The following is a 22,522-nucleotide window of genomic DNA, read 5'->3' as shown; positions in this document are numbered from 1 at the left end:
GTTTCTGCGGAGAGTATGCTGACCACCAGGTCCTCCACTTCAGGGACTTCCGCTACAGGAAGGTTTATATTTTGGGCAACGCGCCGCAGAAGGTCCTGATGTGCGCGGAGATCAATCGGCGGGGGCCCTGATGAAGATGTGCCCACTACCGCCTCATCTGGGGACGAGGAAGAAGATAACCCAGGGAGGAGTGGTTCCTGTACGGAAGCCTCGTCCTGAGGGACCTCCGTCTCTGGGGCATCCTGCTGTGCCAGGGGATGCGCAGGATCTTCCTCCATACCCGAGGGGGGAGGCCGGCTGACTGTGGCCTCTGGTGCACGGTGCTCTGAGTGGCTGGAGCATGCTGGGCCCAATGGTTCGCCCTGGGCTTGGTGGTATGCCCAGGGCGTCCAAAAGGACCATTGAGGTGGTCCATGGTCCGGGTGGGCCTGCACATCAGAACCCCCGTAGGAGGCGCTGTCCACATGTGAAGAGGCGGACGAGTGATGTGAAGGCCACGGAGGAGCTGTCAATGACTGTGCCAGGCCCCTGCGCATACAGATTTCGCCTCTGCGCGGTGCCGGCGAGTGGTACCGGGAGTCATGGTGGTACCTCGATCGGGACCGGGACCTGCTACCAGCTCGGTGCCGGGAGGTCGACCGGTGCCGTGCGCTGCTGTGCCGGGAACGGCTTCGGTAGGAACGTCGGTGCCGCGATCTTGAGCGGTGCCGGGAGTAGTACGACGGCGACCGGGATCTTGATCGGTGCCGCGAGTACGACCGGTGCCGCGGGGAGCGGCCCCGGGACTGCGAGCGGCGTCCGGATCTTGATCGGCGCCGCTGAGAGTAGTCCCTCGATCTGGACTGATGCTCGGTAGCACCCGGCGAACGTGGGCGCACCATGGTGGACTTGCCCATCGACTGGATAACCCGCACCGGCGGTGCCGGGGGTTGGGGCGGCTCGGGCTCTGTCAGGGCGATGAGGTCGCGTGCCACGGAGAAGGTCTCCGGCGTGGAAGGCACGACGAGCTCAACTGCAGGTCGTGCTGGGGCGCTAAGAGGCACCGGACTCAATGGCGCCTGCGAAGCTGGAATCGACGGTGCGACGACGCTCGGTGCCGCGGCGGATGACGGTGCCGGGCAGTCCGATTTGGAAGCACGCTCTGACTGCGGTGCAGTTGTAGGTGCCACAGGAGTCCTGTGCTTCTTGCTCCTCGAGGAGAGGGAGCGGTGCCGGCTGGGGTGCCGGGCGGGAAAGCGAAGCCTTTGTCGGTGCCGGGCGGTCCGGAGCGGAGGAGACACTTGGTCCCGGTGCCGGAGTCAGTGCCAAAGATGGGAGTCAGCGCTGCCTCCATCAAGAGCTGCTTTAAGCGACTGTCCCGCTCTTTCTTTGTCCGGGGCTTAAACGCCTTGCAGATCCGGCACTTGTCCGCAAGGTGGGACTCGCCTAGGCACCTCAGACAGGAGTCGTGCGGATCTCCTGTGGGCATCGGCCGATGACAGGCCGCACAAGGCTTGAAGCCCGGTGAACCGGGCATGGGCCCCGGTACCGTGGGGAGGAAAAAAGGGGCGAACCCCTGATCCTCTCTAACTATCCACAGAACTACAATTTACTAAATTTAACACTAACTATAACTACGATGAAAGAACTACATACACGATACTACACAAGAGTGAAAGGTTAGGGAGGTGGAGAACAGATAGCCATGCTCCACAGTTCCAACGACCGACACGGACGGTAAGAAGGAACTGAGGAGCGGGCGGGCCAGCAGGGGTATATATCAGGCGCCATACCGGCGCCACTCCAGGGGGCGACCTGCTGGCCCACCGAGTGCTGCTAGGGTAAAAAGTCTCCGACGAACGTGCACGCGGCGCGCGCACACCTAATTGGAATGGATATGAGCAAGCACTCGAAGAAGAAGGAGCAATTACCTCACTGGTTTCATTCTGGAGACTCTCGGTAATACAAGAGTGACACACAGTACTGGGCTTTCTGCTTCTAATATGTATTGTTTACTCATACAATTTATCATTTATTATAATTCTCATGCCATCCTTCTCTGTGGCACCAGTGCCTAGCCGGTCTCCTCCTATTCTATGTGCATTTGATTATTCCTTATTTATTGGGAAATGAGGATAAGTATTATACTTTTCAGACACTTGTGTCTTAATCGTGTTGGGTTATAGAGGAGAAACCTGATAAATTGAAGGGAAGCTGTGACATTACAGCCACGAAATAAGATTTTTTTTAAGTGTGAAGAAAAGCATTGGACTATGACATATTAATCAATATGGAAATGATCAACAAAAACTGTATGATGGTGGCCTAAGTTACTTCCAATGCCACCTGCCCATCACCCCAGGAATGAGCTGTCCGTAACTATCTTAAAATAACTGTAAATTACAACAAATATTTTGTTCATTAGAGAAACAACATGGAGAAGGGCAAAGCTTGCATTTTGTGTATGACTTTAATAAAAACACATTTTTCTTATTAAAATCTTATGATGTTCTTTGAATATATAAAACACAAGACAGGAAATCAGTTACTAAGGTCATATAAACACATTTTAGGGGTCTGATGACATCACAAACCATTTGAACTTCACTTTCATGGTTAAGATGATGTCCTGATATGTCAATGGAACTTTACAGTTCAGATGCCTGAGTACTATCTTCCATTTGTGTGTACACACACACACACACACACACACACACACACACAGAAGTGAGTATATATACACTTATGTACATGCTTATCAGTATATAGTATAGATAAATATATTTAGTACCTGCATACATACATGATATATACACACAGCTCATTTGTTTATTCTTTGTACATACAAGAGATCCATTTACAATTAGACATTTTATTATATTTTTCTCATTTTGGCAATTTTGTTCCTGTCTGATCTTTAGTAGATTGGGTAATTAAAGACAGACATAGGACACAAGAAAAAAAATGACAGTCTTCCTCTTATTTATTGTCACAACACAAACACGGAATGAAACTTAAATGTTATAGGCAATCCCAATGAAAATTCACTGATGGTTAATGAATTATTAATGACCTCTGCTTGATGAACAATCCTCCGTCACTTACACTTACTGATGAATATTCATTTTACAGCTGTTCTGCAGTGCTGCACTACCACTAAATAATATTACATAAAGTGTTCGCTATCAGATGCTGCATTTTGGTGAAAATGATAGGATTATGATGATATTCATTTATTCTTTACTGTAAATTCTTAAGTCACAACTGTGATATTCATACACAGCAAACTGGATTAACAGGAGTTTAAGGCTGGTTCAGACAAACCTTGACTTAAGCCGTCCAGGCAAGACACTTGTTCTACGTCTAGGCTCTCCACTGGATCTCCTCTGGAAACTTCTCCAAAAGACGTTTGCCTTTCAAAAATGTTGTTGTTATTGTTAACCTGGCTCCCATTTTGCTTCAACAGCTTGAAAACTTCAGCTTCCAAGTCTCTAATCTAAGAGAAATACATCAAATTATTAGCTAAAACGAATAACTATGCTTTTTTTTTCCAGACTATCAGACAGCACTGCCTTATTCTTCAGACACTTGAGTGAACATTACTCACGCGAGCTTGTAAGCCTTGAACCTCTGCAAGGTGCGCTTTCTCCAGTTCTTCTATTTTCTTTCGCTCAGCTTCCTGGCGTTTGATGAAGTCAAGTTCTCTTAAGGGAAAAAAAAATTTGCTGGTATCAAAGCAATCACAGATTCAAACATGACATTAACAAATGTACTGGAACAATACACATTAATATACCCATTTGTTTAAAAGATAATCCTTAGTTAACAGGAGATTTGGCACTAATCCGATAATGGTAAACATGCAGCTGCAAGTAGGAGAAAACAACTGAGCAGTTATTACCAACCCAAATGAATAAACTGTAAACATATTGTGGAAAACTAATTAAGGTAAAAATCCCACTTATTCAGACTGTCAACAACTGTGTTGAAACTGTCATAAACTAAATTAACCTTTTCATAATTTGTACTTATAAAGCATCACTAGTTCAAATTATGTTGAATTCTGCAGTTACAGTTGGGATGGAATTGCTCTGTTAGATATGCAAATAACTGTGTATCATCACTTATTTACATCTCTAACTCATAAGGTATGAAACTAATTATCCAAAAATTATAAGTAAATCTGTGAGGTAATATAGGGTATTGAGACAGTCAAAAATTACAGGCCAGATCCTCCACTGCTGTAACTCTGGGTAGTACAACTGAGGCAAGTTTACACCAGTTGATGGTTTGGCCCTACTTCTAAGGTCTTGAAAAGCTGAGTCCATTAACGATCCAATGGCACATTTCAAAAGAGATGCCAGTTAGTTCTGGTAGACTGGCAAAATTCCACTGGGGCTAATGACATTCTGTCTACCTAAAATCCTCCTTGCGGTTTCAGTGGGATAGGGTATTCAATTCCTCTGCTAGGAGCTGTCTACTGTTGCTATACAATGTACTGTTAAAACAGCTGAGTTTCATTATAAAAATGGCTGATTTCAGTAGCAGATGATGCAATCCTAGTGTAAAATTTGTAAAATTATTTGGAGAATGAAAAGTATTGTATAAATGTAAGAAATTATTGCTCAGATGTCAGGAATGGGGAGTCAGGGGAAATTGTTTGGGTATGCTCTAGTTCAGGGATGGGCAAACTTTTTGGCCCAAGGGCCACATCTGGCTATGGAAATTGTGTGACAGGCCATGAATGCTCACAAAATTGGGGGTTAGGGTGTGGAAGGGGGTTAGGCCTCCGGCTTGGGGTGTGGACTCTAGGGTGGGGCCAGAAATGAGGAGATCAGGGTGTGGGAGGCGGCTCTTCTGGGGTTTGGGTTGGGGGTGCCATGGAGGTGAGGGCTCCAGGGTGCAGAACAGTGAGACCCAGGGGTTCAGAGGGCAGGAGGGGGATCAGGGCTGGGGCAGGGGGTTGGGGCACTGGAGGGACTCAGGGGTGCAGGCTCCAGGTGGCACTTACCTCAAGTAGCTCCCAGAAGCAGCGGCTCGTCCCCACTCCGGCTCCTACACGGAGGCATGGCCAGGTGGCTCTGCGCGCTGCCCCACTTGCAGGTGCTGTCCCTGCAGCTCCCATCGGCCATGGTTCCCAGCCAATGGGAGCTGTGGGGGTGGCGCTTGGGGAAGAGGCAGCATGCAGAGCCCCGTCTGCCCCTACGTATAGGAGTCAGAGGGGGGGACATGTTGCTGCTTCCAGGAGCCGTGAGGAGCCATGGCACGCATGGAGCATGGCAAGCCCCGGCCCCTGCTCCCTGGTCGGAGCTCGAGGGCCAGATTAAAACATCTGAAGGGCCGGATGCAGCCCCTGGGCCTTAGTTTGCCCATCCCTGGTCCAGTTGGCTCAGCTCAATTCAAACATTCTCAAGAGCCAGGATGAAGAAAAACACAGTGTGAGAATGTCTCAGCATGATTTGCTTCTTCATGTTGCATCAATACAAAACAATACTTAGTCAGACTGATGCCACATCATCATAACAAACTGCTGCAAATATGGCTCTCTCACATATCAAGGATGAATAGTGCAAATTAATTAACTGTTAGTCATTTTAAAAATATGCACAATGCTGACATTTTTCAGTAATAAAAAGCCCAATGGTTTCAATGGCAGCAAAGTGAAAAATGTTGTTTACCTTACAGGCCTTTAACACTGTGTTTCATATTTCAAAAGAGATGCAATTATATGACATAAACATTCCCTATCTGGCCACTAATTCAATCTTTGGCCTCTAGCAGCCGCTTACTTTTGCTGAAAGTCCTTGATCAATTTCTTTGCTTTGTTATATTTCTTCTCCAAAGCCTGATACTGGCTTTGAGTCTCTTTGAGGTGTTCATTCACAGTGTGACACAGGGTTTGGGCCTCAATCCAGTAGCTCTCTAGTTTCATCATCCTTTCCTTATTCTCCTCAATGTTCTGTTGGAGCTGGGTCTTCTCCCGTTCCCATCTCACTTTCTCATTCTCTGCAGCCTGTAGCTGGACACAGTAAATACAGTGGCTTGAGAGTAAAAAGCTGCATTAAAAATCATCTGACATGCATCTGAAGAAGTGGGTATTCACCCACGAAAGCTCATGCTCCAAAACGTCTGTTAGTCTATAAGGTGCCACAGGATTCTTTGCTGCTTTTACAGATCCAGACTAACACGGCTACCCCTCTGATAATTAAAAATCAGTAATTCAAGATGCTTTGAAATACTGAGAGGCGTGAATAGCAGTGTATTAATGATTATAAAGGTTGTGCATTACTAATGCAAAGAGCATTCCTGTACAATGAGAACATTATAATACATGTTTGACACGGAAGAATGAATAAACTTAAATTAATTTGAGTCTTTTGCTTCTGGCATCCATTGCAGCGTCTATGCTCCTGTGGAATGTTGGTATCATTTTTAAAATTCCAGCTTTCTAATGTTGGTGCATTTTGGTGTTGTGCCTGGGACATAGTGGAGCACTGGGAGTGTATTTTACTTCATGTATCTGAACCAGGTACGTTAGAAAGCGCTATGGACTAAGAAACTTAAGATATTTTATTATTAGAATTACAAATTGTAACTTCTACATTTGATTTTACCACAAAGCTATTTAGAAAACAAGGGAGGAAAAGCTAATTGTGTCTTATCTAGTTAACTGCCTTATTTCTGAAATTAGAAACTCTTTTGAATTTGAAATTTATTGCATCAGTTTTCGCGTAATAATAATTTCATAATCAGTGTAATTTAGAAAGTTAAAAAGGGAGACTGGTATCTTAATACACTGACAGAAGTATTAGTAGAGCTAATATCAAATTTTAATTTGGAAGCTTTTTTTAATTAAAAAGACAAGTTTTAAACCCAATATTTCCACTAATTTTTAAAGCTGTTATAAGAATAGGAAAAATCTGGTTCTAGTTTATAAATCTTAAATTTAATTTATTTTATAAATTATCAAAGAGATGATATTGATAAAAAATGTCCATTATAGTTATAGGGCTCTGTCTAGCAAGGGGCTGATCACTCTGTCCACAATCCAGCCAAGCACTTAATCTTAGATCCACTGTAGTGAATGGGAGTCTCTCTATTGGTCCAACAGTCAGGATTTTACCCAATAAATTCAGAGTAGTTAATCCTTTTCCCATGTGATTTTGTATCTTTGGAAGCAAAAGTGGTAGGTAAAATTTAGATATTATTTATTATTATTAAAACTAACTGTAGGCGTAAGTGCTTAGCTGGATCAGAGCCAGATTTCTCAGCACCTTGCAGATTAAAGTCCATACAATTTACACAAAGCAAATAATGTTTTATGCACAGACTATTTGCTTATCAACAGCAGTTAACTTGTACTGGCAAAGCTGCGCTGCTATCATAAACGATGTACACACAGAGTAACTTGTAGACTGGGCATATTATTTTACTGGCAAAAAAACAAGGAGTCTGGTGGCACTTTAAAGACTAACAGATTTATTTGGGCTTAAGCTTTCATGGGTAAAAAACCATCCAGGCATCTGAAGAAGTGGTGTTTTTACCCACAAAAGCTTATGCCCAAATAAATCTGTTAGTCTTTAAGGTGCCACCAGACTCCTCACGGTTTTTGTGGATACAGATTAACACAGCTACCCCTCTGGTACTTGTTTTACTGGCAGTTTAACAAAAAATAGCCATGGTTCCACTATAAAGGTCAAGGGAAAATGTGTGGCAAAGAAAAAGACAATGACTCCAATCCCGCAACTGGATTTGCAGAGATGAATGCCTACATCCAGGACGCATTACAGGGAAAAGTCAATGGGGCTGTGCATGTGGGTGCAATTGCTGGATCAGAGTCTAAACTGGAAGGAGGGGAAGAAATTTCTGGCTTTCTAAAATGAAAGAGAACAATGAGAGTTCACATAAAATAAAATAAAATTACAATTGCCTTTTAACAGTAATCTTAGCAGATCTATTTGATAATCATTAAGCAAATTATATGATGGGTGTAGATGTTTATAAGAAAAAATCAGCTGACTCCTTTTTCAATTTTAAAAATTGCTCTTTTGTCTTCCTTTTATTTTGTTCCATTATGTACATAAAATGTTGTTATAAAACCTATTACTCAACAACTAAATCATTATCAAAAACTGAACTCCTCGTAAAGGTTGAATTGGTATTAAAAGACCAAATATCAGAAAACACATGTTCTGTGTATTAATAAATTAAATCTAATTTCTAAGAGCCAATTGTGAGATAATTTTCTCCATGAAATCAACCATCTTTTGCCTTTTATAACATGTTTTAAACTGCATGCAGTAGTTTCTCATGTATGCAAAAAGCAAATATTATATCCAAAGAAATTAATAGTTAAAGGAAAGGAAAATGCCAAAAGTCATAGGGGGAGAATAAAATAGCTAGTCTTCACATCTCTACCGATCAGAAAACTGTTAAGGCGGCTACAATTAATGAATATAAATATAATTTACAGAATTGTTAAAGAAAATGAATTAGTACAGTATAAAAATAAAATTGGTCTTTTAGTCATTATATTATCCTTCAAAATGCAAGATTTAATGAAAACTAGATATTTTAGCAATTTCTCAATAGCTATTTGTGCTTTAGGTTTTACTGAAACGTCTGCTGGAAGACTTAAACCCAAACAAGCTTAATCTGAGTTTCATTCTTTCTTAGTAAGAACTTTGGTTTACACATAGATATGTGTCTTCCATCAGATAAAAGGGAAAAAAAATCAGCACGAATTAACTATGTATTGATCCTTACCTTTGTCTTCAGCTTTTGAATCTCAGCCTCTGTAACTGCATGTTTGATTTGCAACTAAAATTAAAAGCACAAAATAAACAAGTGAACTAAGAGACTAAGTGCTCCAATATTTTTAAAGCTTGTGCTGCCAGTTGAATACCTTATTACACAGCAGAAGGCCTAGAGAAGTGCTGCAGTGCAGTATATTGTAAATTAAAATGTCTATCTTGCAAAATGACTCAGTCTGCGAAACCTAATTAAAGATAGGGTTCTGCCTAACCACTCATAATTTCAGATTAGGACACTCAATCTGTCTGGCAAAAGAAACACCTTGCACATAAAAAAAAAAAAAAAGAAAAAGAAAAAAGAGAGAGAGATGAAGATAGCTTTTATCTTGCTTGCTTTTGCTCTCCTCTGATTTGAATTTGAAAATGTCCCAGTGCACGCTGGAGTTCGTAGAAAGTCCCATTGATTGGATTAAGCAGGCATGTCACAGAAATAAAATACAGAAACAGATGATTTAATAGCTCCATATGATAGAGAAGCTTGCAGGGAGGATTCTATACATACAGGTACTGGATGCAAGGGAAGAGGAAAAAGTGGCGATTGTCTCATAGGTCTTGTCTCTATTGCAACAATTAGTTTGAGTTACTCCGCTTGAGCTAAACTAATTTGAGTGAGGGAAGCCACACTGCAATACTACACTCGAGCTACACAAAGTGACTGGATTAGCATTCGATGAGTAGTGCTAATTTGCGCTATAACCTGTCGCTGAGTTCCCACTGCATTACTACCTTGAGCATCAGCAGCACTTGAGCATCAACTTATACCTGATGGACCATCTAGCTTTAGTTTAAAATGCCACTTAACTCAAACTAGAGATTTCTATGCGTGGACTGGAGTCAGGTTAAGGTCAAAACCTGAGTTATAGTTCAAGAAAACAGTGCAATGAAGACAAGCGCTGAGTCTATAGTGTATTCACATTGTAGTTTCACTGAACCATCAGTGACTGTGGGAGTCCCGTGGAGACGGATTATTCATTTTAATATATATATTTACATTTTCAAAAGAATGCCTATGTTTACCCAAATGCAACTTTACCCTAAGGTATCTTAACCTTTATTATTAGGGTCCTACCAAATATACGGCCATGAAAATGCATCACGGACAGTGAAATCTGGTCTCCCCCCGTGAAATCTGGTCTTTTGTGTGCTTTTACCCTCTACTATACTGATCTCATGGGGAGACAAGTGTTTCTCAAACTAGGGGTCCTGACCCAAAAGGGAGTTGCAGGGGGGTCATGGTATTGCCACCCTTACTTCTTCACTGCCTTCAGAGCTGAGCGGCCAGAGAGCAGTAGCTGTTGGCTGGGTGCCCAGCTCTGAAGGCAGTGCTCTGCCAGCAGCAGCACAGAAATAAGGATGTCAATACCATACCATGCCACCCTTATTTCTGTGCTGCTGCTGGCGGAAGCTTTGCCTTCAGAGTTGGGCTCCCAACCAGCAGCCGCTGCTTTCCAGCTGCCCAGCTCTGAAGGCAGAGTTGCCCCCAGCAGCAGCACAGAAGTAAGGGTAGCACTACTGCAACCCTCCCCCGCAATACCTTGCGACCCCTCCAAGTCCTTTTTAGGTCAGGACCTCAACAATTACAACACCATGAATGCCTGAAATCATGAAATTTACAATTTTTAAAACCCTAAGAACGTGAAATTGACCAAATTGGCCAGCCTCTTTCTTTTGTATGAAAAACAAGAGTGTGTCTGCTCCAAATGTGCAATGCATAATTTCTGCATGACGCTTAAATTTTCTGAGGATTTTCAAGTAAATTTTGTTAATTTATTTCCAAATTTAAACAAATCAAAACAAGAGTCAAAAGTATGTACATAGTGAGAGTTTGGACACTATGCAATTATTTTATTAACAAAAAATTATGTTACTCAACACAACTGAAACCGCATGCTATTCACCACTACTGAAATCATGCTTAGCCACTGGACAACGTAATTTACATTAGCCTCTTCCATTTTCTAACAGGGTATGCAGGAGCCTTTTGGACCAGTTTAGGAGAGGTGCACAACACTGCCTTTCTGTAACATACAGTAATGTTCCCTGCAGCTGAAAATAGGGACTAACACAGAGTATGGGCACTGGGTTTTCCCAGCCCCAGGCCATTTGTGCTATGCTGGAGAAGATTAACTCTGGCAAAAGGAATGACTGCTCTCTTGGAGACCAGGATGTCTATAGAACAGGTCAAGCGGTTCAGGGCCAGAGCTCTTGAGCTGTCTGAATATATTTCAAAGTTAGGATATGTGGCAAAAGCAACAGCTACGATGATCAATACCAGCACCTTCATGAAAGTGCCCAGATGGCTTAGGGGCTCCACTTTCACAACAAGGCACTGGCATGAAGATACTTTGTTTCATAAAAATAATAGTTGCTGCTTTGGTACAAATGTAACTCTACAAATACTGCCAGAATATAAATCCCCACTCCTATCCCCTGCACTAGGCTCTAGCTTTGGCACATTACTAGGGACAAGTGACAATATTGGTGTGAGAACTGAGCTGAAAGAATAGTAGAAAGCAAATATGGTCTGTTTGTGGTGGTGATGATGGTAATGGTGAGCTTGGTGAGCAGATGCTGGAAGGCAGACTTCTCTACTAGGGCAAATATGAACTTGTGGAATATATGGAGGTTGTGATAATGGTCAGGCGTCTGTGTTTCCTGATGCAAGAGTAAAGGTATGCACACTTAGGTGCCTTATTTTTCATTTCCTTATTTTGTGCTAAGTATGTTATTTATAGATCAACCTTAACTGACACACAATGTAGTGTTTTTGAATATTACTATAGATACTTCCTCCAACAAGAATACCTCCTTTTTCAAGGCTAGGAGAGGAAAGTTTATGAGCCAGATCCTTGGATGGTATAAATCAGGATACCAGCTATGCAGATTTACACCAGCTGAGGATCTGGATCTATAATTTGAAAAAAGTTTTCCATTATTTGGTGACTCAAAACTTTTCCACACAATTACATGACTCATCTTTATTTTATGATTAAAAAGGAAGAAAAAATATCCAAGGGAAGCTCTTTTGAGGGCTAAATGCTTACCCAATTGAGTTACAAAAAGCCAGTACAGATGACTGTAAATTATATGCTGTCACCTGCCATTCCTGACTAGGTAAGACTAGCAGAGAGATCAGAATTTCTCTGCATGCACATTGGCCCCAGATCTGCAATCAATGGAAGTTTCCTGCATAGAGGACTTCAGGATTGGGCCTAGGATGGAGAGGGAGGAAGCTGAGCTCTTGCCAATAGTACAGCTCTTTAATGTTCTTGCATATTCCATTTCCAATCTATGGCTTTGTGGCACTGAGGAAGACAGCATCCTGAGAAAGAAAGGATGAGTACAGGTGGCGAAGAGAATGCTTTTGTGCGTACAGATATTTTTTTCCACATCTTTTCTTTCATAAAATTACAAAGATTGGGAAGGAGTCAGATAAAACAGAAACAAGTGCCTTCCTAGCTCCAATAGGAACATATAGCTTAGGCTAGTGAGTCACTTAATTCACTTCACTTGTGTAAAACCCAAGTAGTAAAACATTACATGGGGGAGATGTGGGGAGATGGGCTAAGGAGACAAACTCTATCTGTCAACTATAGAGTGGGGTGCACAACCATTGTGCAGCTTCCAATGGCTGGACCAGCAGTCACAGCTGCTCCTTCACACTAGCACCAGTCCCCACATGGTGCTTAACCAGTGATCCTCACTGCCACAGTACCTCCAAAGAGCTTAAGTGGGCCTTCCATCCTTCAATCACTAGATGTTGAAACTATATTGGGAAAGGAGGAATTTTTGGACTCTTCCTTCTCTGGCCAGATAGGAGTGGAGGATTTGTAAGGGAGATGCTATGTTTAGTATCTACAAGAAGCATCCATAATGTGTCAGACTTCTGAACTCCTTCACACCTGGTTCCCTGCACTGCAAGACCTGGATCAGGCTGGTGATTGTGAGCGGCTAGAAAAACAATTTCTCCTAAGGGTGGAGGAAGAACAGGAGAAATTAGAAGAGAGCCATCTCAAAAATATGTTGTTTGTACAAACACCAAGCCTTTACTTTGATCAGCTACCTCACTACTTTGGGGTAAGATGAGATGAGGGGGAGGATGGCTGTATTAGACTATGTCCTTTCCAGAGGTAATGATGCAATGGAAGGTCATGATTTGATGCCATGGGCCATCTGCTTGCAGTCCCTCTCCATCCCTCCTACAAAAGCTCACAAGCAAGTGAACTATATTTAGACTATTATTAAAGAGACTTACATCAAACAAACAAATCCAAACTGTTGCATAAATTACAATCTGCTCAGATACAGATGGTTTTATCTGTTATTTTTATGCTTTCTCTTATTAAGTAAAAAATGAATACTGATCACTCAGTCAGATCACTGAATCAGCATATGGTACAGCAGATCCCACTGAGGTAGAAACAGAAGAAGAGACTTTTCTCACAAACATACCAATGTGTAGACTGGACATTTGGAACGTTTTTGTTTGGACAAAAGGAATTATGTTTTGCAATACAGATAGTAAATATATGTTTCTCTTTGACTGAAGGCAGAGATGTAATGGACATTTTAGTATATTTCTGTTTTAGCACTAAATAAGGGCTAGGTAAATGGTTTGGCAAGCAAATCTGGATCTTAGATATATAATATGCATGTTCCTTGGGGGAACAGGGCATGCATGTTTCTTTCTATGTTTTATACATGTACATTCTTGCTGACCCAAGCCAGACTTAGTACTAGCAGGTGCCATGCACGCAGGGGCGGCTCTAGCCATTTCGCCACCCCAAGCACAACGGCACGCCGCGGTGAGCGCTCTGCCGGTCGCCGGTCCCGCGGCTCCAGTAGACCTCCTGCAGACTTGCCTGCGGAGGGTCCGCTGGTCCCATGGCTCCGGTGGACATCCCGCAGGTGTGCCTGCAGATGCTCCACCGAAGCCGCGGGACCAGCAGACCCTCTGCAGGCACGCCTGCGGGAGGTCCACCGGAGCTGCCTGCCGCCCTCCCGGCGACCAGCAGAGTGCCCCCCGCGGCATGCCGCCCCAAGCATGCGCTTGGCGTGCTGGGCCTGGAGCCGCCCCTGTGTGCAAGCCTCCTCCCCACCCAGCGCCATCAAAGCACCTCAACCCCAACCTGCAACGTGCCTGCTTCTCCAAAAAAGGAGTCTTTCTTAAACCAACTGCCAGACGTGTCGCACTGCAGTACACTTAAGAGTGGTTTTGTGATGTAGGTAAAGGGAACTAAGAGAGTCCACTACATTCATTTTCACTGAAGGTTAGCTCATTTGTCTCTCAATGAACTCCAGATTCAAATCTTAAAGTAAACATTTGTTTAGAAAGACAATCAATCTGCCAGTAATGAACTAACTCACAGCTTCTTCTCCTAGCTGAAAAATTGCAAATAAAGTGCTGAGACATAAAAGGATTTTTTTGCTGAAAATTTATCAAACTGTTCTAATAAGGAGCACTAGTAATGATTCATGCTTTACAAAGCCTTTGCCAATACAACAGATATCTGACAACAAATGTTAAAAACAACTGAGAAAATAGGCCTCACTTATTTCTAGTGTGACTGCTTAAGCCATTTACAACTATTGATTATACAAATAAGCTGGAAATCAATTCTGTTATTCAAAGAGAAATCCAAATAATTGAAAAATGAGATTACTAGAACCCCAGAAATCTCATCGAGTTGTCCATCTTACCTCTTTGAATTTGTGAGCAAGCTTAGTGGTGTCCAGCTCGGTTGGGGAAAACATGTCATCATTCTCAGGAAGATCAAACACTTCAATGGCCATGTCAGCTCCTGGAACGACAGGTCCCATGTCTTCATCTTCTTCATCCGTAGCATATTCTCCTGTCTTAATATTACGGAGTTAAAATATTTCAGTTATCCTCTTATTAGACATGGCTTGTTTGCACTGTAATTAAAAAGTTAAATCTATAACACCTGAACACTTCCATATGGCCACTGAGATTAGTAAGCATACACATACAGGATTCTGCGTGCAACGAACGTTATATTCTCTCAGATCTGGCACAAGCAGTTAGGAATCTCAGTGGTAAAAGTACAGCTCAATCCAGGGCCAGCTCTAGGTTTTTTGCTGCCCCAAGCAAAAAAATTTTTTGGCTGCCCCCCACCCCAGCCCTGGGCTCCCCCACCCCACACTCCCCTGCTGCCCCAGCCCTGGGTTCTCCACCCCCAACCCACACTCCCTGCCACCCCAGCGCCGGGCTCCCCCTTTCCCCCCTCACCAGTGCCCTCCCCCCACCCCCCTGCCACCCAGCCCTGGGCTCTCACCCCAACCTGCACCTTCCTGCTGTCCCAGCCCTGTGTCACTGGTAACTTGCTCCCCAGACGGGTCATTCAGCAGGAATTTTAGATGTGCACAGAACACAGACAGAATTGGTTCCCATATGGTTAGAGAACTGCAGTAAAGTGGAACAATTTTCAGCTTGTGAGATTGGAGGATATCTGGATGCATATTATAAGACTGTCCTACATAAATGAGGAAAAGTTGAGGTGCCTTTATTATTCTTTTGTTCCGTTCTTTGTTTCTATGGGAAATTTGCCAATGCAATATCACTGTCTTCCTTTTAAACAAACAAAACAAAACAAAAAGGCAATGGCTGTTGAAAATAGTAATTCCAGTCCTAATAACCACTGGGAAGCATTTCCTGCTCAATTTTATCCTCCTTTTTCTACCGCAAGTTACAGTGGATCAGTATATTTGATTTGGGAGAAATGAAGTAACAGCTGCGCAAACTGAGCTTGAGCACTCCTGAATTTTGAAGGTGTTCAAATCTGGAAGGCAGGTGCTAGATTCCCTTTCTGAATATTGGCTAAATCTGGAAAGGAAAAGCCAGTTTCTGCTTCCATGGCTCAGAAGTGGAAATCCTCCTAAGTGCCTGGTACTGTATCTAAAGCTGCCCAGCTACTCTAGCAGATCCTCCCCTTCCTTACTTTTCATTTTAAATTATAGTGGGATCCAAGTAACTCCCTTGCTAGGCTGCAGATAGAGAGGTTCACCGTCCATTTAGTCCACTCAATTCTTTCTTTGGGGGCTGCAAGGTGAGGTCACACCAGTATCCCTAATGCAGTCTGGGGAAGTCTTCTGAAGGGGACATCTGGGGCAAAGCCTTCTACTCCTTGGGCACACTGGTTTCCCATTCACAGTGCCACCTCTTTCAACTCGCAGCATGGCTCAGCTACCTCACTCCCTACCCCTCCCTTTCCTGTTGATAGCTGCCAAGGGATTGCTGGGAAATATAGTTCTTTCCCTGCTCTAGGGCTGGCTTTTTAGGTGGGGAGCTAGGCAAGGAACTATAGTTCCAGGGTCCTGTGGGTTTTCAGCTCCCATGCTGGATCCCCAGCTGCTCCATGGCTCCACTTCTGCAGGGTTGTGAGAGGGGAGGAAGTGAGGGGGGAAAAAAAAAAGAAAAAAGGATGGCCCTAATGCCACCCCCTGCAAATGTGCTGCCCCAAGCACCTGCTTGTTTTGCTGGTGCCTAGAGCCAGCGCTGGCTCAATCAGGAAAACAAAAACATAAATACTGCAGCATTTTCAGAAAAGATCAGTCTGCCTTTATAAAGCTGTAGTTTAGTGGCTCTCAATCTTTTTAGTTGCAAGACCCCCGCTCCCTTCCATTTAGCTGGGAACCATTCTCATTTAGCAATATGGAAAGAACAGGGCCATGCTGACCCCTGGCACTTGTTTATAACACCACTGGAGATTGTGACCCTTCGGCTGACAAGCCATGGTGCATTTGAATATCTGGTGGTTTATTCATTATGTCTGAATTCATATAAGAAGCATAAGATCCACATGGAAAAATACTTTTCTAAAAAAAAAAAAAAAAAATCAATGGGGGTGAAAAGCTGGCCCACTGTAGTAAATGGCCAAATTCCCATTAGCTTCAATGGGAACAGGATTTCACCCTGTATAAGCAACCTGATCTTGCTGGTTTTGAAGAACAGCAGTGGGTGTTTCTTGGGTTGGTGAAATGTGGTTTGTGGAATAAGTGCTCTCTTACAAGATGGAGAGAATGCTGAAAAACTATAAACAATCTTCAAACCATTTCACAACAAAGGGAAATACAATATAATGTTAACGGGAGAAGAAAAGGGCATATAATTGTTGCAAAACACTACCAAGAATTCTAAACTAACATGTAATACGGACAACTTCCCATAAATTAGAATATTAATTGACATCATGTAAAGATTAATAATATCTGTGATGTGCTGTACGTACAATTATGCTGTTATGCCAGCTGGGACTGGCTGGTCACAGAGCTAATCTGTTATGTCCTATACTCCAGTGGGTGACAAGGAGAGTGGTGTGTGAGATGTTATTCTGACCCTAGGCCATCTAGGTTTCCCCCACTCTGAAGGGCTCTTCAGGCAGCCAGTTAAAAAGGCATTCCAGCTGCTCTGCATTGCTAGACTGGAGGCCAGAATCAGGCCCTGAGAGTCAAGGTTCCCAAGTTCAATTACCATTTCTGTCACTGACTTGCTATGTAAACTTGGAAAAGTCATTTAACCTCCCACTGCACTTCAGCTTCCCCCATGTAAAAATGGGAATAATAATACTTACTCCACAGAAGTGTTGTGAGGTTTAATTAACCTCTGTGAAGTGCCCTTAGATCCTCAGATGAAAGTGCACAGCATTTTTATCACCAATCTATTCTCATCAAGCTCGAAGTAATTGCTAGTCCCATTTTTTATTAACACATATTTTAAATACTGGGGGGAGATTTTCAAATGCACAAACAGCATTTAAGCACCCAACTCTTACTGCCTTTCAGTGGGACTTAGATACCTAACTGCCATTTGCACCTTTGCCAATCAACCCCATTATTTAAACAGTGCTAATAGCATGCTAGGTGTTTTACACACAAGTATAAACAATATTATTGGCAATGAATATATAATAAACATCACCACTTTTCACCTAAATAGCAAATCTCATAGGAAAGTTTAAGAGTTGTAGAAAAATTTCAATTTAAGACTACTACAGAGACGAATAAAAAAACCGAAAGTTGTAAAATAAAGAATTTACTAGTATTCTTTCTGTAAAAAGAGGTATTAAAAACAGAACTTATGTCATCCCCTTGGTAGGACCAATCCACACATATTAGTGTGGATCAGTGAAATGTGAACATTACTCCTATGAGGCCTAATTCAATATACCTGTCTGTGCATCTGTAATAGTGTTATACATATTGTGTGTGTGTGTGTGTGTGTGTGTGTGTGTGTGTATAAGCACACACACACACACACATATATATATACACACACACACCATACAATATACATATATTTTACATACTTATTAGTATAGTCTATACATATACATATTTTATATGTATTCAGTGCTGAAACAGGACCTTCAGAACAGTTACATATTCCTCCAGATTATTTTATTTATTTATCCTTCTTTTACTGCTTTCAGTGTTGTATCCTATATTCTTAGAGCTCACATGAGTAGTACACTGAATTTAAGGAGACTACTAACATAAGCAAAATTACTCATATTCACATTTGCAGAATCAGGCTCGTAGATAGAACAGAAACTTTACTTTCCACCTGTCATAAACAGATGGTTAAGGGTTAATGCCTCTTTTACCTGTAAAGGGTTAAAACGTTCACCAAGCCTAGCTAACACCTGACCAGAGGAAACAATGGGGGAACAAGATTTTTTCAAAAGGAAGGAGGGAAGTTTTTCCTTTGTTTAGAGTTTCTGTTTCAGACTGAGTGAAAAAGATCAAGCAACCAGCCTCTTATCAGAGTAGTAAGTTTTAGAAAGAAATAAATAGGTTTATGTTTATTTCTTTGTAACCTGTCTTATGCAATTAGAAGTAGAATCAAATTGGATATTTTTTTATGTAACTAAATTTCTGCCCAGGGGAACATCCTCTGTGTTTGGAATCTGTTGTCTGTGAGAGTAACTGGTATGCTAATCTCTCCCAGAGAGTTTTCTTTTACCTTTCTTTTCTTTAATTAAAAGCCTTTTTCTTAATATCTGATTGGTTTTTCCTTGTTTTTAGAACCAAAGGGATTAGATCTGGACTCACCAGGGATTGGTGGGAGAAAGGAGGGGGGATGGTTAATTTCTCCTTGTTTTAAGATCCAAGGGATTGGATCTGGACTCACCAGCGAATCGGTGAAGGAGTCTCTCAAGGCTACCCAGGGAGGGGAAGGTTTTGGGGGGAAAGGGAGTGATCCAGACACTGAAAATTCTGGATGGTGGCAGCGATACCAGATCTAAGCTAGTAATTAAGCTTAGAAGTGTCCATGCAGGTCCCCACATCTGTACCCTAAAGTTCAGAGTGGGGAAGGAACCTTGACATGGTGAGCAGCGATGAGGGATTTTTTAGGAACCAAAAGCCAGATTTTTTTTCCCTCCTTTGAGATGCTGGGGAAGCAGTGAAGGAGAGATACCATGAAGGCAAACAGATAAAGGTTTTTCTGACAAGGCTTTGTTAGAAAGGATTCCAGCTGGGCTTAGCTGGAGGGTAATTAACAGTTTGCAAAAGACAAGTTACAAACCAGTTTTTCTTGTTTCTTCTCATTCTGAGAAGTCCAGTTAAAAGCTGTTTGTTTGTTCGTTTGTTTTGCCTCGCTAACCAAGATAGTTCAGGCAGAGCAGGGATAAATGTCAGGCAAAGAGAAAAAAACCATACAACAACTAAAATTAGCCAAACTCCAGGCTGAGGAGAGCCAAAAGGAACATGATAGACAGACGGCCAGAGAAGAGGCTGCTCACAAAAGAGAGATGGAAGAGAAAGAAAGAGAAGAGAAAGCCAAAGAGGCTGACCACCGGAGGGCTATGGAGATCCAGAGAGAGGCCCACAAGCATGCCCTGGAATTAGCAAGGGCTAAGCAGGGGTTACCAGCCAACCCTAACAACCCTTCTCCAGGTACTGTTTCCCATCCCAGAAAATTCCCTACCTACAAGGCAGGTGATGATACTAAGGCCGCCTTAGAAAATTTCTAAAGGGCCTGCCATGGGTACAGCATCTCTACAGACCAGTACAGGATAAAGCTGAGGCCACAGCTCAGTGGACCTTAGCAGAAGTGGCGGCTGAAATGCCTAAGGAACACATGAACGACAATAAACTTTTTCAAACCAAGGCCAGAATCAGAATGGGGCTAACACCTGAGCATGCCCCTCGGCGGTTCTGAGCCCTAAGGTGGAAACCAGATGTGTCATTTACCCAACATGCCTACCACATTGGAAAGAATTGGGATGCCTGGATATCAGGAGCAAGTGCTAACTCTCTGGAAGAGCTGTCCTTCCTAATGCAAATGGAGCAGTTCGTAGAGGGTGTTCCTGAGGAAACAGAAAGGTACATCCTAGATGGGAAGCCCAAAACTGTAACCGAGGCAGGGGAGATTGGAGCCAAATGGGTGGAAGTGGCAGAAAAGAAAAAAGCTACTAGCAAGAGAAGCGAATATCAGAGCGGGCAAACCGAAACTAAACCCTATCACAGGGGGCAACCCAAGGCCCCACCTACAACCCAAGGAAAGCCCCAGACACCTTATTGTCCCACCTCACCAGTCTCCAGCAACCCGGCCCAGTGACCAGTCAGCTGGGCGATGTTTTAAATGTAATGAACTGGGACACATAAAGGCCAACTGCCCCAAGAACCCCAACCGAGTACAGTTCATTACACTACCATCACACCAAAGATTTCCCAGGTACAGATGCCTCTCAAATCCCTCGGAGCGAAGGGAAACCTTGAGAGTGGGTGGAAAGAAGATTATCGCGTGGAGAGACACGGCGGCACAAGTGTCAGCTATCCACCAATGCTTAGTGGACCCCAAATTCATCAACCCAGAGGCCCAAGTGACAATTTACCCCTTCGTGTCAAAATCTGTAAACTTGCCTACAGCTGAACTGCCTGTCCAGTACAAGGGCTGGTCAGGAATGTGGACTTTTGCAGTCTATGACAATTATCCCATCCCCATGCTACTGGGGGAAGACTTGGCCAACCAGGTGAAGCGGGCCAAGAGGGTGGGGATGGTTACACGCAGCCAAGCCAAGCAAGCTTCCAGACCCATCCCTGTTCCTGAGCCGTCCACAAGGATCCCGTCTGTGTTACTAGAGACCCAGACAGAGGTGGTGGACCCGGATCCCCTGCAAACGACTGCAACAGCCATAGTGAATCCAATCTCAGAACCGGAACTGGAAAAACAACCAGCACCAGAACCGTTGCCAGCACTGACGCCAGTGCTTGCAAACCCATCTACAACTCCAGCGCCAGAGGGCATCAGCGGGCCTGAGCTGGCAGAAGCAGCAGACAACCCTACCCAACAAGCTCAGCCAGAGCCTGAAATATCGCATAGTGCACCAGCGGAAAGCGGTTCACCATCAATGAAAACAACCCCATCACCTACATCGCTTCCAGAGGGACCAAGCCCAAGTCCACAGTCTAAGGAGGAACTGGTGTCTCCAGCCTCAAGGGAACAGTTCCAGACTGAGCAGGAAGCAGATGACAGCCTTCAGAAAGCTTGGGTGGCAGCACAGAGCACCCCACCGCCTCTCAGCTCTTCTAACCGATCCCGGTTTGTTGTAGAACAAGGACTTTTATACAAGGAGACTCTTTCTGGTGGACACCAGGAAGACTGGCATCCTCAAAAACAGTTGGTAGTTCCAACTAAGTACTGGGAAAAGCTCTTAAGCTTAGCTCATGATCATACCAGTGGCCATTCTGGGGTGAACAGAACCAAACACAGGTTGGGGAAGTCCTTCCACTAGGAGGGGATGGGCAAGGATGTTGCTAATTATGTCCAGTCTTGTGAGGTGTGCCAACAAGTGGGAAAGCCCCAAGACCAGGTCAAAGCCCCTCTCCAGCCACTCCTCATAATTAGGGTCCCATTTCAGCGAGTAGCTGTGGATATTCTGGGTCCTTTCCCAAAAAAGACCCCCAGAGGAAAGCAGTATATACTGACTTTTGTGGACTTTGCTACCCGATGGCTGGAAGCAGTAGCTCTAAGCAATAGCAGGACTAAAACTGTGTGCCAGGCCTTAACAGACATTTTTGCCAGGGTAGGTTGGCCCTCCTACATCTTTACAGATTCGGGAACTAACTTCCTGGCAGGGACCATGAAAAATCTGTGAGAAGTTCATGGGGTGAATCACTTTGTTGCTACCCCTTACCACCATCAAACCAATGGCCTGGTGGAGAGTTTTAATGGAACTTTGGGGGCCATGATATGTAAATTTGTAAATGAACACTCCAATGATTGGGACCTAGTGTTGCAGCAGCTGCTTTTTGCCTACAGGGCTGTACCACATCCCAGTTTAGGGTTTTCACCATTCGAACTTGTGTATGACCATGAGGTTAAGGGGCCATTACAGTTGGTGAAGCAGGAATGGGAGGGGTTTACACCTGCTCCAGGAACTAACATTCTAGACTTTGTAAGCAACCTACAAAGCATCCTCCAACACTCTTTAGCACTTACTAAAGAAAACCTAAAGGATGCTCAGGAAGAGCAAAAGGCCTGGTATGATAAATATACCAGAGAGCGTTCCTTCAAAGTAGGGGACCAGGTTATGGTCTTGAAGGCACAACAGGCTCATAAGATGGAAGCATCATGGGAAGGGCCATTCATGGTCCAAGAGCACCTGGGAGCTGTTAACTATCTCATAGCATTCCCCACCTCAACCCTAAAGCGTAAAGTGTACCATGTTAATTCTCTAAAGCCCTTTTATTCCAGAGGATTAAAG

At 43.5% G+C, this 22,522-nt stretch overlaps 2 protein-coding genes across 11 annotated transcripts in view; both read right to left on the bottom strand.

Moving 5' to 3' along the window:
* Nucleotides 1-22,522, bottom strand: part of CASD1 (CAS1 domain containing 1) — a 509,685-nt gene that overhangs the window by 102,721 nt on the left and 384,442 nt on the right. The window lies entirely within an intron of this gene.
* The window catches only part of PPP1R9A (protein phosphatase 1 regulatory subunit 9A), a 237,510-nt gene that overhangs the window by 49,130 nt on the left and 165,858 nt on the right, over nt 1-22,522 (bottom strand). For all 9 annotated transcript variants that reach the window (XM_050941685.1, XM_050941687.1, XM_050941684.1 and 6 more), the window contains exons 7-11: nt 14,493-14,648; nt 8,746-8,799; nt 5,769-5,998; nt 3,587-3,683; nt 3,304-3,475 (exon numbers count right to left, since the gene is read on the bottom strand). In XM_050941685.1, the coding sequence (XP_050797642.1) occupies nt 3,304-3,475; nt 3,587-3,683; nt 5,769-5,998; nt 8,746-8,799; nt 14,493-14,648 (709 nt within the window). The remainder of the gene's footprint in view (nt 1-3,303; nt 3,476-3,586; nt 3,684-5,768; nt 5,999-8,745; nt 8,800-14,492; nt 14,649-22,522) is intronic.

The sequence above is a fragment of the Gopherus flavomarginatus genome, chromosome 2 (assembly GCF_025201925.1).
Source record: "Gopherus flavomarginatus isolate rGopFla2 chromosome 2, rGopFla2.mat.asm, whole genome shotgun sequence".
NCBI lineage: Eukaryota > Metazoa > Chordata > Testudines > Testudinidae > Gopherus > Gopherus flavomarginatus.
The sequence above is the reverse complement of the archived record's forward strand: the minus strand, read 5'-3'. Positions and strand labels throughout refer to the sequence as shown.